Source organism: Dermacentor albipictus, chromosome 1 (assembly GCF_038994185.2).
Source record: "Dermacentor albipictus isolate Rhodes 1998 colony chromosome 1, USDA_Dalb.pri_finalv2, whole genome shotgun sequence".
NCBI lineage: Eukaryota > Metazoa > Arthropoda > Arachnida > Ixodida > Ixodidae > Dermacentor > Dermacentor albipictus.
In genome coordinates this window covers 90,696,013-90,712,683 of record NC_091821.1, presented here as the reverse complement: position 1 = coordinate 90,712,683, position 16,671 = coordinate 90,696,013, and the positions used below count along the sequence as shown (strand labels likewise).

General features: G+C 44.1%; 1 protein-coding gene across 4 annotated transcripts in view; it reads right to left on the bottom strand.

The window, feature by feature from the left end:
* Positions 1 to 1,960: 1,960 nt before the first annotated feature.
* The window catches only part of LOC135920797 (guanylate-binding protein 2-like), a 229,126-nt gene continuing 214,415 nt past the window's right edge, over positions 1,961 to 16,671 (bottom strand). For all 4 annotated transcript variants that reach the window (XM_065455056.1, XM_065455057.1, XM_065455058.1 and 1 more), the window contains one exon: positions 1,961 to 2,479. In XM_065455056.1, the coding sequence (XP_065311128.1) occupies positions 2,282 to 2,479 (198 nt within the window). In that variant the 3' untranslated portion in view covers positions 1,961 to 2,281. The remainder of the gene's footprint in view (positions 2,480 to 16,671) is intronic.

Genomic DNA, 16,671 nt, shown 5'->3' with positions numbered 1-16,671 from the left:
TAAAATGTTTTACACTTGGTTAGAGCAATATTAGCGCTTTGTTTGGCTGGTTAAGCGCTGCACCAACAAGTGTATGGACCGTGCAGACCGATCAGGCCGCTCACGTACGCCTACGCTAACGTTCCTTCATCAGCTTGAGTTTATGCCTCCAGTCATTTGCCTAAATGACCGGGTGCAGGGGCCAGTGAGGGGGGGGTGTCATATACGTCTGAAGACACCCCTCTTTCCGCCGGCTACACCCGGGGGGGGGGGGGGGGGGGGCAGAATACCTATGGGCCCCGGGTGCCAGACAACCTAGCTACTCCACTGACCAGCTTGCCTGTGGTTACCGGAATACAAAATACGTTCGGCGCTACGACAGAATGCTCGCAACGCACGCTGCTTCGATAGCTCTCGCTTGGGGTCGACGGCCAAGCGGCTAGAGGAGAGGTCTCGTGCGGGCGCGGGCGGGCTCCAAAACAACCGGAAGTGGACGATGTGACGTCGCATCGTGACGCTGAACCAGTGAAGGCGGAGCTTAGCCCCGCTCGCTCGGCGAACGAGTTGAGGAGGAAAAGCATGGCTAGGGAGGAGGGTAACTTCTAATCGCTTGTACCTCCATTAATACGTAACGCTTCACTTAAATTGTGGTGCGAATGTTCTACTTAAGCTGTACCCTACGCGTCTACAAAATTTGTCCGAACCGTTTCAGGGGCCCTTTAAGCTTCACAGCAATACTTCACGTGCGCTTCACCGCGTAGCATTCCTGTGCTGAGGCGAAGCTGCCATTCGGAAACCGGCATTATGCAACGCGCCATGCTTTTTAAGCTTCGAAGTCAATCGTGGGGATTACAGGCGGAGTAGGTGCCATTACTGACAGCGGCGAATTATTTCAACGAAAAACACGGCTCCGAACGGCAATAACCTTAACAGCGAACGCCGAAGCCGCTAAGCCTCGCGTTGCCGCGGTGGTGGCTACCGCTGCCAGAGGATCTACGTGCAAGAGCGCTGTTTGAGGCGGTAAGATAATCAAAACGGCGGCGTTAGCTTTGATTACTGTCATTTCGGACCGGCGGTCGCGGAAAAAAGTAAGGAAAATCGGACACAGAAGCGTTCTAGCGTCTGAATTAAATTGCAGACGTTCTTATGCATTGACTCTATGGGGCACGTGGTGGTGCCGCGAAGCCGTCCCCATTACCGGACATTTCCCCAAAATTGGGCGTCCGCAAAAGCGGTCGTTAACTGTACACTGGCAACTCCTCCAGCCAACGACACAGCGTCAAAGACAATCCGTTACGATTCATCTCCTTTACTCGAGCCAGCAGTAGAGAGACTTTCGTTCCCTTTCAATAAAATGACAGCTAATTTTCCGATTGAAGCACAAATTACCCGAGTTTTCCCCGAGTTTTTCCAGACAATTCAATATCCCTGAGAATTCCCGGTTTTCCTGGTTGGTAGACACCCTGTACATAAGCAACTGTCACTACCATGTCAATGGGAACAAATGTGCTGTATGTGTTTAATTATAAGAAGCACCAGTACTCAGCTTTCCATTTTGGTATTTAATTAGCTAGTAATCAACCACAAAGTTGCTTTGCAAGGCAGAAACTTTTGAACATATAAGCAGGTAAGTAATTTTTCTGCGTACCACACTTGTATAGGTTACAACACATCCTAAAAACAGCAGAAGTGGTACACTAGGCCACTGAACTGGTTAGCCCAACAGCAGCTGAAGAAAGCTCCTCTGCTGTGAATACTACCGTGGTTTCAGCAGGGTCAAGTGGGTGCATTATTTGCACTACAGCTATGCCGATCATTGAAAAATGTCTTCAGACATTATTTTATATGACATTTGGGAGAACCGCCTCCAGTGTGTATCCAAACTATTGGAAGGTGAACATTTGATACCATAATGAAGTACATACAGTTGCACAAATTTCACAGGTGCTTTGAACCGTGACAGGAATAGGAAACTAACACCTATAAGTAAAGGGGAGGTTTATTCAAGCTTTGCATGAAACGAATGATTACATATTGTACAGATATGTTGCTGGAAGCAACAATTTGATAGGCACCTAAAGGGCTTTCATCTGTGTCCCATAATAAGTTCTCTGTATAATATAAAAACAAAGCCCAAGCTGTGCTCCTGCAATTCTGAGCCATCCAAAATTTTCACTTGTATTTAGTACAGCACAACTTCGGCACTAAATATTGTACAGTGCACTGTAATAGCATATCTTTTTGTGATGACTATATATTGAAACACCATGACAGCACATCCTGTAGGTATAATTAATAAGTTCTACACATTAATACCTAACATCCAAAATAACCAAACGAAGAAGCCCAAGATGCTTGACCACATTCCCTTGACATTGGTCAAAGCCTTGGCAAGGTCTGGGTCTGCATTCATGAAGTCCACAACGATGCTTCGCTTGAGGTCTTCATGCCAATATTTCGCCTTTCCATCTTCTAACTGTACAAGGCACACTTGCATAATCTGCATGAAAATGTGACACCATCCGAATTGCAACAGTGACCAGACATTTGCCCCGTGAGAGAAAACTGTTCAGCAAACTATGGACTGAATTTAATGGAAATTTAAGTAGTTGAGCACACACATAAACAGGTGTACATAGTATAAAACTTGTGAATTGCTCCAAACACAGACCCACAAGCAAAATAGTCATGACTCACTTCTTTCTGCCAATAACACAATTATCGGGGACATTTACCACGCTCTGTCATATTTCAGGCCATCAGCAAATATGATAAACGGGGACGTGCCAGCAAAGCACGGCTGTTAAAATTATGTTGGTAACAGAAAACTATTTTTGAAAGAAGCTCAAAATGGGAACAAGCTTGATTAGATGCAGCAGATAATCCAATAAAGTAATAAAATGAATAAATTTATAGATATCGGGTAGATATGACTAAGACAAGACCGAGGGTAATCAAAAGCACTGGTAAAAGCCTTTGTCTTGCTGTGGAACTTGAGAAGAATGATTCAGCAAGCTTTGTAGCTGGATGGATGTGTGTTGTTTAGTGGCGCAAGGGCCAGGTGTGGCCAAAGAGCGCCATGACTGATAATGATGTGTTAAGCGCTGATTGGTGAGTTACGATGATGAGGTGTAACATGGCTGTAAAGTGGCCTAAAATTAGTCGCTATTGTAGAAGCATAAAACGATATATAGGTATAAAATTATGACAGTGATACGTGGAGTGGTCTCTGGGTATAGGACGAGTGACAAGTGATAATGGGGCTAAAATGCATGAATATGGAAATAGCACATATGCCTCCTTAAAGCCTTTGAGCCCAAAGGCTGGGAGGCAGATGCTTTCTTTCAATGCAGCTACCGCAGCAGAAACCTCTGTTAAGAGGCTGTGCTACGGATTTCCTGGGGCTATAGTATGAAAGCTATGTACAGCTTTTAAAAATTGAAACAGTGATTGATGTTTAAAGAGAGGTTCCATACCTATAATCATTTGGGGATGAAGTGGAATTTGTTGCCGGTGAGGTAATGGAAAATGCTTTTTCCTATTTGCATCTAATTCTCTGCATTGCATCAGGATGTGAAGCACGGTAAGTGGCTCACTACACTTATCACACATGGGTGGATCACCACCTGACAAGAGGTATGCATGTGTACTGTATGTGTGTCCTATTTTAAGTCTGCAAAGTATTACTTCCGTGTGGCGGTTCTTTGATACCGGCGGCCAGTTGCCAAGATATGGCTTGATAACATGCAGTTTATTTTCTGTCTCTTTATCCCATAACCGCTGCCAGAAAGCCCTAAGCGTTTTCCTTATGGAGGGCTTAAGGTCCATTACAGGGACAGTCGTGGAAATGTCTGCAGCGTTCGCGTGCACGGATGTGGCTAGCTGGTCAGCCAACACGTTTCCTTCAATCTCGCGGTGCCCCGGCACCCAGCATACTACGATATGCTGCCTGGACGCATAGGCGGTGCATAATGCTGAATAGAGAGATACAATTATAGGATTTTGATATTTCTTCACAGTTTTCAATGCGTTTACGACGCTCAAAGAGTCTGTGTATATAACTGCCTTTGGGATATTCAATTCTTTAATGTGTTTAACGGCAGCCAATATGGCGTAGGCCTCTGCTGTAAAGATACTTGTGCTCGTGTGCAGAACACCGGTATCCGAAAAGGATGGACCGACTGCTGCGTAAGATACGCCAGAATTACACTTTGATGCGTCTGTAAAGAATTCAGGACATGAGTATTTGTGTTGTAATTCCAGGAAGTACATTCGTATATGCGCGAGAGGAGCGCGTTTTGTAACAGTTATGAAGGATATATCACACTCTATTGGTTGCCACTGCCACGGTGGGGGCCGTATAGCAGGGGACATAAGATGGTATTCAAGCAGGGGAAAACTTGTTTCTTCAGCTATGTCTCTGACACGCAGTGAGAAAGGCTTTGCCACTGTTGGCCGGTTGCGAAAAAGTTGACAATTGGACAAATCGTTTATAGTGTAATACGCGGGGTGCTGACTGTTTCCGTTTACTCTAAGAAAATACATGAAAGACGAGTATGTTCTCTGCAGTTGAAGTGACCATTCATCCGATTCAACGTACAGACTTTCCACTGGGCTTGTTCTAAAGGCACCTGTGGACAGGCGAATTCCTAAGTGGTGGACAGGGTCTAGCATCTTTAGAGCAGTTGGAGTAGCCAACTGGTAGACTATGGCTCCATAGTCTAGTCGTGTGCGTATGAGGCTTTTATACAAATTCATGAGACATTTTCTATCACTGCCCCAGGTTGTGCGTGAGAGCACCTTTAAGATATTCATTGTTTTCATACATTTGATTTTAAGATACTTTATGTGCGGTACAAAGGTTAATTTCGCGTCTAAAATTATGCCTAAAAATTTATGTTCCTTGTTTACAGGCAGACGCTCACCATGCAAAGAATTTCAGGATCAGCGTGCAGGCCTCTTTTTCTCGAGAAAACGACACATGTGCTTTTTTGTGGGTTCAGACTGAACCCGTTCTCGTCAGCCCATTTAGAGACCTTGTTAAGGCCAAGCTGGACCTGTCGCTTACAGATTGCAAGAGAACTTGATTGGAATCCTATCTGCACATCGTCAACATATGTTGAATAGAAGATGTTACGTGGTATGTGTAGACGAAGAGAATTAATTTTTACTATAAAGAGCGTGCAGCTGAGCACACCGCCCTGCGGCACTCCTGTTTCCTGTATAAATTTCCCTGACAAGACATTGCCCACTCGAACACGGAATGTGCGATTAGACAGATAGCTTTCAATAACACTAAACATATTGCCATGTATACCTAACTGTGAGAGGTCTCTCAATATCCCAAACCGCCACGCAGTATCATAAGCTTTCTCCATATCTAAGAATACTGATAAAAAAAACTGCTTATGAACAAAAGCTTCACGAATACGTGCCTCGATACGTATGAGATGGTCACTGGTGGATCGACCCTCGCGAAACCCGCACTGGTAATGGTCGAGGAATTTATTTGATTCGAGGATATGTAGTAGGCGACAGTTAATCATTTTTTCGAATACTTTGCAGAGGCAACTTGTTAGCGCTATAGGTCGGTAACTTGATACAGAGGAAGGATCCTTCCCATGTTTCAGAATTGGAACTACAATAGCCTCCTTCCAAACGGAGGGGATCTCGCCGGAAGACCATATAACGCTGTATAGGTAGAGGAGGGTTTTCTGTGTTTCGGGTGGTAGTTGTTTTAACATCTCATATATTACGTGGTCTGAACCTGGGGCGGATGTATTACAACAGTTTAGTGCTGCCTGCAGTTCTACTATACAGAATGGATCGTTGTACGCCGCACTTTTAGCAGACTTTCTTTCTAATTTTTGCTGTTCTATTTGTGTTTTGTACGTTAGGAAGGTTTCGGAGTAGTGTGAAGAGCTCAATATGTATTCAAAATGTGCACCGAGAGAGTTGGCTTGGTCTTCAAGGCTTTCTCTGTGGCTATTTACTAGAGGTAAGGAATACGTTTGCTGCCCATTAACTTTCTTCACTTTATTCCAGACTTTTCTCTCATCTGTATACGAGTTGATGCTTGATATAAACTTTGCCCAGCTCTCTCGTCTTGCTTACCGGCGCGTTCTCCTTGCCTGGGATTTGACATGCTTAAAGTTTTCCAAGTTTTCTGCTGTTGGCGAATCGCGAAGCAGCGCCCACGCTTTGTTCTGCTTCCTCCGTGCTTGCCTACATGCATCATTCCACCAGGGAACACGCCGCTTGGAACCCATGCCGCTCACTTGAGTAATACATTTACAGGCGGCATCCAGTATAAAAGCTGTGAAATATGCAACAGCATCATATATAGTTATACCAGACATCTCAGTCCAAGTCATGTGTGTAAGAGATCTGTACCGTTCCCAATCGGCTGTGTCAATCTTCCACCGAGGGACCTGCGGGGGAAGTTGATCTTGTTTCGGCGTAGTTAGGATTATAGGGAAGTGGTCACTTCCATATGGGTTGTTAAGCACATTCCATTTAAAATATGGTAAAAGCGTGGGCGATAAAATGCTAAGATCTATGGCAGAGTATGACTTGTTGGCTAGGTTAAAATATGTGGGCTCCTTCGTGTTCAAGAGAAATGTTCCGGAGGAAAAAAGCACCTGTTCGATGACGCGACCTCGCGCATCACAGCGCGAATTGCCCCACAAACTACTGTGTGCATTAAAATCACCGAGAATCATATAGGGCTCTGGGAGCTCATCTATTAATGATTCTAAGTCGCGCCTGTGAAGCTGATAATGTGGTGGTATGTACAAAGAGCAGATAGTAATGAGTTTATTTAAAAGTACGGCTCGAACTGCCACGGCCTCAAGGGCCGTTTGGAGCCTCAAATGCTGACACGCTACACTTCTATCAGCAATGATAGCTACACCGCCAGATGATGCGACAGCATCCTCGCGGTCTTTCCGGAAAGTCATGTATTGTCGGAGGAAGTTAGTGTGTTTGGAAGTTAGGTGGGTTTCTAGCACACACAGCACTTTAGGTTTAAACTTACAGAGAATTTCTTGGATGTCTTGTAGGTTTCTTAATAATCCTCTGATATTCCATTGTATGATGTCATCCATGTTGAAAAAAAAGTACTGTGTGTCTCAAGAGAGAGGAGAATGACATTACTTTACAGGGCCTTTGTTAGGCCCTGTAATTGGTGTTTTGTCCTTTTTGGAGTGGTCAAGAGAACCTCGCCGCTCCTTCGGTGCTACTTGCGCCGTTTGGCTTGGACTGGTGTCCATAGCCTCTTGTGAGGCACGGGACACCCGCTCCAGAGAGCGATGTGTGCGTCGCGTAGACTTCGTCTCAAGCGACGGAGTCTTCGTCCCCACGGGGCCGGAGGTCGACAGGACCCCTGTGGCCTCTGCGGTGCCCTGGCTGCTGCCGAAGCTTGAAGAGGCCACTGGTGTGGACACTTTGAGAGATGGCAGGGCAGCGTTAGCTGCTCCCACCGTAGGGGCGGGTGGTGTTAGCCTCGGCACGCTAGGCGTGGTCCGGGCTGCCGCTAGAGGCCGTTGTGGTGCCGCCCCCCGTTGCACCACTTCAGCGAAAGATGTTTTCAGGGAAAATAACCCAGAGACCCTTTGTCTTGCTTCACGGAATGTTATGTTCTCCTTATATTTTATTGTAATTATTTCTTTTTCTTTCTTCCAGGCTGGACAAGCTCTGGAGTACGTAGGGTGACTGCCGTCGCAGTTCGCACAATGTACCTCATTATTGCAGTCGTCAGCAGAGTGACCGGTTGCGCCGCACTTTGCGCACATAAGCTGTCCTCGGCAGCTCTGGGATGCGTGACCAAATCTCTGACATTTGAAGCAACGTCGTGGGTTAGGAATGTAGGGTCGAACATGTAGTTTTACATAGCCAGTTTCAAGAGTCTCGGGTAGAGTAGTTGAGCTGAAAGTGAGTATTAAATGCTTTGTAGGGTTTTCATTGTCATTCCGTCTGATTTTGATGCGCTGCACATGAATTACGTCTTGGTCCTTCCATCCATCTAGGAGTTCTTCTTCATTCAGTGTCATTAGGTCTTCATCTGAAACTACGCCTTTGACTGTGTTCATAGTTTGATGCGCGCTGACAAAAACAGGGATGTTGCCAAAGGCTACGAGGTGTGCAAGTCTGTTGTGTTGTTCCTTGTCCTTTAGTTCGAGGAGCAAATCCCCACTTGCCATCTTTGTTACTTTGTAACCAGCTCCAATGGTCTCTTTTAGGCACTTGGCGACAAGAAATGGTGAGATTACTCTAGCTTTAGTAGATAACTGTTCACAGTGAAGTACGTGGAATTTTGGGAAAGTTTCTTTGTTTTGGGGAATGAATAGCGAGGTTGCGTCGGTGCGTACCCTTTTCGAGGCACGATCGGGTGAAAACGGGTTCGAGGATCCCATGGGAAAAAGTAAGTTGTTCGGCAACGGCGTCTGCCATCCACCACGGAGCCCAACAAGGGAACGTGGCAGAACATGTAAACAAGTCTGCACAGCGCCAGCAGTATGCCGTTACTATAACCCAATATGGTATACCCAAGGTAGCACAGCCACACCAGGTTGACCCTTGCCGCCAGGAAAAGTCGAAGTGAATGGAAAAGATGAGAAGACAGGAAAGATCAAAAGGGAAGAGAAAGACGAAGATGAGGGTAGAGAGAGACAGGAAAAGGCGACTGCTGGTTTCCTCCAGGTGGGTCAGTCTGGAGGTGCCGTCTATGTGAAGCCGAGGCCAAAGAGGTGTGTTGCCTCCGCCGGGGCGCCTTAAAGGTCCAAACGCCCAGCATCGGCTCAACCCCCAGGATCCCCTTTTCCTCAGACACGGCTAAGCCACGCACGGCTACACGCGGGAGGGTCCAACCCTCGTGTGCTCGGGTCCGTGGTGTCGCAACACACCAAACGCCTGCTGACGCAGACGCCCCTGCGGGGAAGCTTTGTAGCTGCAGTGGCTAATGAGCACAATCAAATTAATGCAAAGTCTTGGTCACTGCACGTTCTAGGCAAATCCACTAAAATTAAATGCTGAGGTTTTACGTTGCTGAAACTACAATTTGATTATGAGTCACGATGTAATGGGGGTGCTCCAGATTAATTTTGACCAACTGGGGTTCTTTATCATGTACCCAATGCACGGTATGTGTTTTTTCATTCTGCTTTCATCAGAATGCTACCACCGTGGTCAGGATTAAACCCATTATCTTGAGCTCAGCAGCGTAACGTAATAACGAATGGGCTACCACGGCAGGTTGTGTACCCTGATGTGCACCATTTTCACAGTTAAGAGAAAGCTTTAGCTCGGGTGCTCCTATCTAAATACATGTAAAAGGAGAATTCGTTTTTCTCAGCAACCACTGCACCGAATATGACGTGGTTTGTTGCATTTAAAAGAAAAACTTAAAATCTAGTGACTGTTGGTTTCGAATTTTTGAGTTAGGTCGTAAATTTTTTATTAAAGATTGGCCAAAATCGCAAATGTTCAAAAAACAAAACTATCAAGTTTACAACTCTAACTCAACAACAAAAAATGATAATACAATTCTGTGAATTGCATCGAATAGCACATCTAAAGCGGACAAAATTGATATGTTATATATGAATATAAAAAACTTTAGTAATATGAAAATACAGCTTTTGCAAAACCCTTGTAACCAACGTAACAAATTCACGTAAGATTTAAAATGACATATCAAATCTGTCCGCTTTGAATGATCTAATGGATGCCATTTACACAACCGCGACATCTGTTCTTGATGCTAAGCTATGAATTTGTAAACTTCGTGCTTTTATTTTTTTCAAGCGGTCGAATATTTGAAAATCTTAACAAAATTCAAGCCCTAAATCGAAATTCCACTTCCAACAGTCAGAATTTAACTTTCTCCCTCAAATGCAACAAATTTCATTAAGATCGGTCCAAAGGTTATCTCAGAAAAACGCTTTTGCATTTTACGTGTATTTGAATAGGCTGCGTCGGAGTTGGGCCCGAGCTAAAGCTTCCTCTTAACAGGTGTGTGGAACATGCCACACTGGCAGAGGCTTACCAGGTATGGTAAGTATGACGAATAATAAATTATAATTAAACTACAAAAAGAAGTGAGGAAATTACTAGTAATAATCAGCCTGTTTGCTCAAGAACATTAGTTTTTGGGACTTCAGTCCACGCTCGAAGAAAGTGAAGGAAAAAGCAGTGCTACAGGACAAAATGACGCAAGAAAAGGAGCACACAGACAACACAACACAGTGCCTGTGAACACAACAGACACGAGTAGTGTCTGAGTGCTCCTTTTCACGTATCATGCCTTCTTGTGGTGCTGATTTTTACTGTAATCGTAAACCAAATAGTCCACTAGTCAATCCTTGCCAAGGATGTGCAGTCCAGCAGAAAACAAGCATAATTAAAACTGGAAGTGACCAATTGCACTGTCCGTGCAACCTTTGGACTGCCCAAAAAAATTAAAAATTAAATTTTGGGGTTTTACGTGCTAAAACCACTTTCTGATTATGAGGCACGGCATAGTGGAGGACTCCGGAAGTTTTGACCACCCGGGGTTCTTTAACGTGCACCTAAATCTAAGTACACGGCTGTTTTCGCATTTCGCCCCCACCAAAATGTGGCCGCCGTGGCCTGGACTGCCCATAGAGTGACACTAATTACGCAAGCTTTATGAGTTACCACAAATTGCAGCAACTGCATTTTATTTTTCACCTACTATACATATATATACAGTGCTCAGTGGTTCAGATTGCATGGTGGTTGGCATGCTGGGTGATCAGATCGTTGGGGGGTTAAATGCAGTCACAATGGGTCAAAAAGGCTCTTGCTTTTATTGTATACCATTATGCAACAGCTTGGTGTCCTCAGCGCCCACCGGTGGTGTAAAAGGTGCCAGCAGCCCTGTGCTTTTGCAATGTTTGCATTGGTGAGCACTGCATATACTATCACAAAAAGTAAACACCAGCTATCCATTGCTGGCAACTGACTGGCCTTTGCTTTTTGCAATAAGATGTACAGGTAGCTGTGCTGCTTCCATCACCTACTCAGATTTAGGTGCAGATTAAAGAACTCCAGCCAGTCAAGGTTAATCCAGGGTGCCCCTCTACGGCATGCCTCATAACCAGATTGTGATTTTAGCACGTAATGCCCCAGAATTCAATTTAGTTCTCTTATGCAGCTGTTTGTACTCATAGCCAACACTGCCCACATGGGAATGATAGTTACCACAGGGTAAGTTGATGGCAAACCAGGTCTGCAGAATCATGCAATGGTGGAGAAGGTTCATGAAAGGTAAAATTATCATCCACCTGACTGCAGCATGAAGCTACAAAGGAAACCCATATGGCTTTCTCACAAGGCAAGCTTCATATTTGAAAAAATTATCCTGGTCCAGGGATTGAACCCGGGACCAACGGCTTTTCGGGGTGGCTGCTCTACCATCTGAGCCAACTAGGAGGCCAGCAGCCGATGCAGCAGCTCACAGGGCAATGCTAGGGTCCTTTAGTACCTTTCTTCAGGTCACTAAACTTCTGCATAGTGCTAGAGGAGCATTTCATATAGCACCTAGTAGACATGCTGCAGTGCTAGTGCAGATAGAAAGGCAGTGAAGTAGGCATTGGACGGATGCCATAGGGATTCTGTGTGTATGCAAACTACAGCGCAAGGGCAGACTGCCATTAGCGATGTGTGAACATTGTCTGTGCAACAAGCAATTTACCGCTCTGTTTGTGTACAACTCTTCCTGTGTGGTGACGGTGATGCTTCAAGGTAATGACAATGCCTAGTGTTGTACGTTATAAGGGCAACATGGCAATGTATAATTGTTTGTTTCCCCACTGATGTGGACCTACGAGAAAAGTGGAAGTGAGCCATTAAGCGGTGAGAGACTTTCGGCAAAACATGTTTGCATGTGTGAAGAATTCTTTATGCCACAGACGTTTTTTTGTGTAGATGCATGCACAGTGAATGGAAATGTGTCTCTGCTACGTGAATGGCCTAAGCTCAAAGTAGTTGTCATTATGAAGACTTCTGAAGGCCTGCCGGCTTACTTCCCTAAGCTGAAACAGCAGTCTTGTCCAGTGATATAGCATTGTCCACTGACATGACGGCTGTTTGTAGTTACCGCCTAATAAGTGCTTTATAATGGCAATTCAAAACAAGAGCAAAGTTCACAGGAAGATGGAGGCTTGAAGTGAGTAAAAGTGATACAACAAAGACTGTTGCTTTAAGCCAAAGTTTTGACAAGGGGACTTGTCTTCATCAGCAGTCGCTACCCTGAAGAAGACAAGTAACATCATCAAAAGGTTGGCTTCGGCAACACTCCTTAATCTAGCACTCTTTATAACGACAACCATTCTTCCTTCCTGTTATGCAAACATACTGTTATGAACCTGATTGCGTAGCTAGTACAAATTGGGGCCCATATTCACAAGAAAGTTCCTATGCTAAAATTGCAAGTGCAGAAGGCAGCCAATCACTATGCCAGATATATTAGCAAAGGAGGCTGGCCAATGCATTTCCGAGTGAAAAGCTTTGTGAATTTGGCTTCGGAATCCCTACTGTGACAGCCGTCAGCTATATCTGGCTTACTTCTATAAAATTCTTCGTGTGCTGTGTTGGCTCAGTGCCTACACTATTTTGCTGCTGAGCACAAGTGGAGTATACTAGAAATATTGGGAAAGTGGTCAAAGTAGCGGCCTACATGAGAGGTGTTTGTGGTGAGCAGCTGCAGCATGACGGTTTGGCACAGCAACGCTGTGCCAAACCAATGGGCTGCCTGACTCTGGTAGCATACGAGAAGCAGTGAGTCTGCTACATGCTATAATTTTTCGCTTTCACGTGATACACAAGCCACTTCGCAGCTTTTTTCCCTTTTGATGTTGTGTCACGACATTTTAATCACACTATTTTACACATTGTGTTAGTGCTAGCGCAGCAAGATAGTGCAAGGACCAGGTCCCAAAGGGCAGCATGCATGAACTTACCCACGCGTTCTTAGAGTACAGGTGCCATATGTATGAGTGCACCATATGGCAAAGTGTGCAAAAAGTCACACATAGAAGGCGAGACCAAGAATAAAATTATTCCCTTCAGTCACGAATTATGTTTGACTGCTGATAAATGAGTAAAATTTACATAATTTTATGCCAAGGTGCTGGAGGCTCCATAGAAAGCAAGTCAAGGTGGGATGAGAGTGATTGTGCATTTTATAGAGAGCTACCATAATTACATGGTAATTATATATTCCTTTATTGTAGAGTCAGTAATGCTACATCTCTTCATTAAAAATGTTGAATCACCCGCTCGAATTACACGCACAGGTTAATTATTTGGCAGAAGCATTGCAATAAGGGAAAAACATCTTTCAAAATTACTACCGAAACGTCCCACTTCAGATGTCCCATCAAAAACGGTAGTGCCTTCACCAAAGCAGTCGTCTAAAGTGATAAATTTCTCTCAGAAGTGAAGTGGGTGTACATTAGGAAAGCAGAATGTTCAATTTACTCAATGCTTAATGTTCGTCGTCTATTCCTTGCAACCGCAGCACAGTAATGGCAAAAATAAGTCGCATCCACAAACGTGTACGCCGTGACTGAAGGGGTTATTCATAATCTTTTGCTTTCAATAACTAAATAATTATGTGCAGAGATAGCTCAGCAAGATATTAAACTAATAGTCTTTTGGGCACTGTCATTAGTGGTTTGCTGTTACATGCTGCAGTCAGGGGTGACCACGCCTCTGTGAACTGTTTTATTTTAGAGCACAACTCTCAGGTAACCATTCCTGCAGCGAGCATCGGCACTGTCCCTTACCGAGCGAACGAACACAACGAAGCATGAAAGCCAATGCGGAGTGCAGCGGCAGATAAAAGATGGCAATAGCAAAGAGGGCGCAAGGGGGAAGGCGGAGGAGGAGGGTATTGTGAAAGCGCGAGAAGAAAAGCGTAGTGCATTGCAGGATGGACTTTGCGGCGACAATGGATACAAGATGGCACCAGAGTAGCGTGTATTGTCTGTATGAAAACAAAGAGCTGCATGAGCGGAGGTCTAGCTGCAGCAGCTGCTGTGAATGGCGCCCACGCGTCACCCATGTGCAGCCTCTTGCAATCTCCCGATTAGCGAGACAATCGTGCCACAAATTGCTCCGTTTACAACGTGCTGCATGAGACAGACTGTCCGCACCAGCCAATATATCGCAAAAGGAAAACGCGTATAAACCTGCGCTCAAGTTTCGCATTAGGGAGTATCACAATCATCAAATTTTTTGGCTCCGTTTCGATTTACTAACAAAAGATTAACTATGCAGTAACATGACAAGCACTTTAAGAAGTGGCATGCACATAGAAACATCAAGCCGCTAGGCAATACATGTTTTCTTTTTTTCGTTTATATGAAATAGTTGTTATTGGATTGCAGCAAGGCAGCATTCACTGAAATGCGGAGCATGATTTTATTCGAAGACAATTTAGCTCAGCTAGTAGCTTATGACAGAGGCAGCACCTAACCTGCACAACTAGATTTATTAGCTAAACTCCCCCTCTCCCCATTGTGCCATAATTACCTTCAGCTGACTTTTCATCAATGAGAGCGCGCAGCAGTGAGCTTCGCCGTGCCCAGCTCGGATGTTGTGCAGAAAGGAAGCAACATATAAGGCACGAAACTTTATTGCCGCCCCCTTCCGTACCTTGAAGCATAGTAACTCCAGAGCCAGCAATAGAAACAAGATTCATTAGAGACATCCAAATCAAATGAAAGTAATTAGATATAGAAATGTATGTGACAGCATATGTATAGTATAGCAGCACTAAGTGTCCAGCACTTTTTGCTAAATTTATTAGACAGATGCATTCTATCATAATAAATCATCAAAACAGCAAATGACATACATTAGGGAAATTGACTCTACTATGGCATTTTAAATTTTGAGCATGTCAGGAAATTGTCGAAGCCCAGCATGTAAATAATAAACATGTTGTACTTTCTTAATTGTAGGTTGCATTTTCCCCCTAAAAAATTTTGTCAGTGCATCTTGTAAAACGGTGACTTATTATGCATAAATCCGTGCAAGCTGGAATGACCAATATGAGTTTTTTTCTACGAGTACGAGAAACAGTGCATGGCAACATCCTGAGGGCACGCCGTATAGGCAGCACAGTGGAAGCCAAGTTGTTCTTGATTGGGTGCCTCTGTGATTGGAGGTCACATGTACTAGTTCACTGTTTTGTTTAGTTCATAGTTTAGTTTTTCTTAAAGACAAAGTTGAACCCACAGAAATGATGCAATGATAAGAAAGGGATGCCTCATTTTTTTATTGTACATTGTGTAATCAGAGATATACCCATTATAAAAAGCACTACTTGCTTATAATCACCATCAGTATTTCGCGCGAGAAGTCACAGGGCTTATGGTCGACATTTCACTTTAGTATGCATGCCTTCATATTCAGGCAGGCATGTCCCGATTGTTTGCATGTTCATCCGGAGCATGCAAACACTGCAGAGGCAATGCCAGCAACGTGTCTACGTTTCATAAAAGTTATTCAGAGTCTGACGACGGTGACCCAGTCATGCTGCCAGCTAAAATGGCTGAACTTTTTGACTGCGTTGGAGAACAAGGCCTTTGATGGCTCTGAGTGAAGTGCAATAAATGTTAGTTTTGTGCATGTAAATGTTCCAGTGAATGTTTGCCTCCCTCTCCAGCAATTTCGAGTCTTGCGAATATACAGAAGAATTATGATTACATGTCCCAGAGTCAGGTGTGGCCATTCACGAAGTGGCTTCATTCTTTTTTAATTAAAAGCTGAAGTACACCAAAATATCAAGTGCACGGCACCCCTTCACCACAAAGACTAACATATAACATGAGGTGTTAAATTCTACAACAATATCTGAATTTCATGAGCAATAGCTCATACTGAGACATTTCACTGTTTCATGGCACTTAGTCTTTGTGCCATTGTTCTCTATAAAAAAGTGCAAACAAGTGATCATGTATAAGATTACCATTTCAGCAGCAAGTAACTGGGAGTGAATGGAGCACACAGACATATAGCTTCCCGCTTCTTATTAGCACAATCATGCCTATAGTGCTCATGATAAATATTCGGAGTGCCAAAGCAGCTTGTTAACATAATTTACAAATCTTGAATAAACCTGAATAGATGGCCTAGCAGGAACAGCAAGCCGCCCCTTTGTTCTGTGCAGCTGCGTGTAATTAGCTACCTCTGACGTTTGGATGTTCTTAATAAAAGGTTGTGGCACTATAGTTGCCTTCGAAATAAAGTTTCTTGCCATGCAGTCAAAAATACTACAAATACTGGCTACAATTTAACAATTATATGAAACTAACAATTAATAGAATTCTAACATTCCTATACCCTTCTTCTGCATATCTGTAGAAAAGAAATACCAAACTATATGGTTGATACCTGCAGGGTCATTTGAACCCCTAAAGTTGGCGCCCTTGTCAGTTACCATATTTACTCGAATTTAACGCACACTTTTTTCCGATAAAATGGGTCCAAAAATTGCGTACGCGTTAGAACCGAGTACGACCATAAACCTGCGTTATCATATCACCATCAGCATTTCAATATGGCCGCCTTGTACATGCTTCGAGCCTAGCTACCATAGTTTCCTCTATGGTGCTGTAATAGTACACCATCTGTTTTCCCGTTTTCTGCATTTGCTCTATT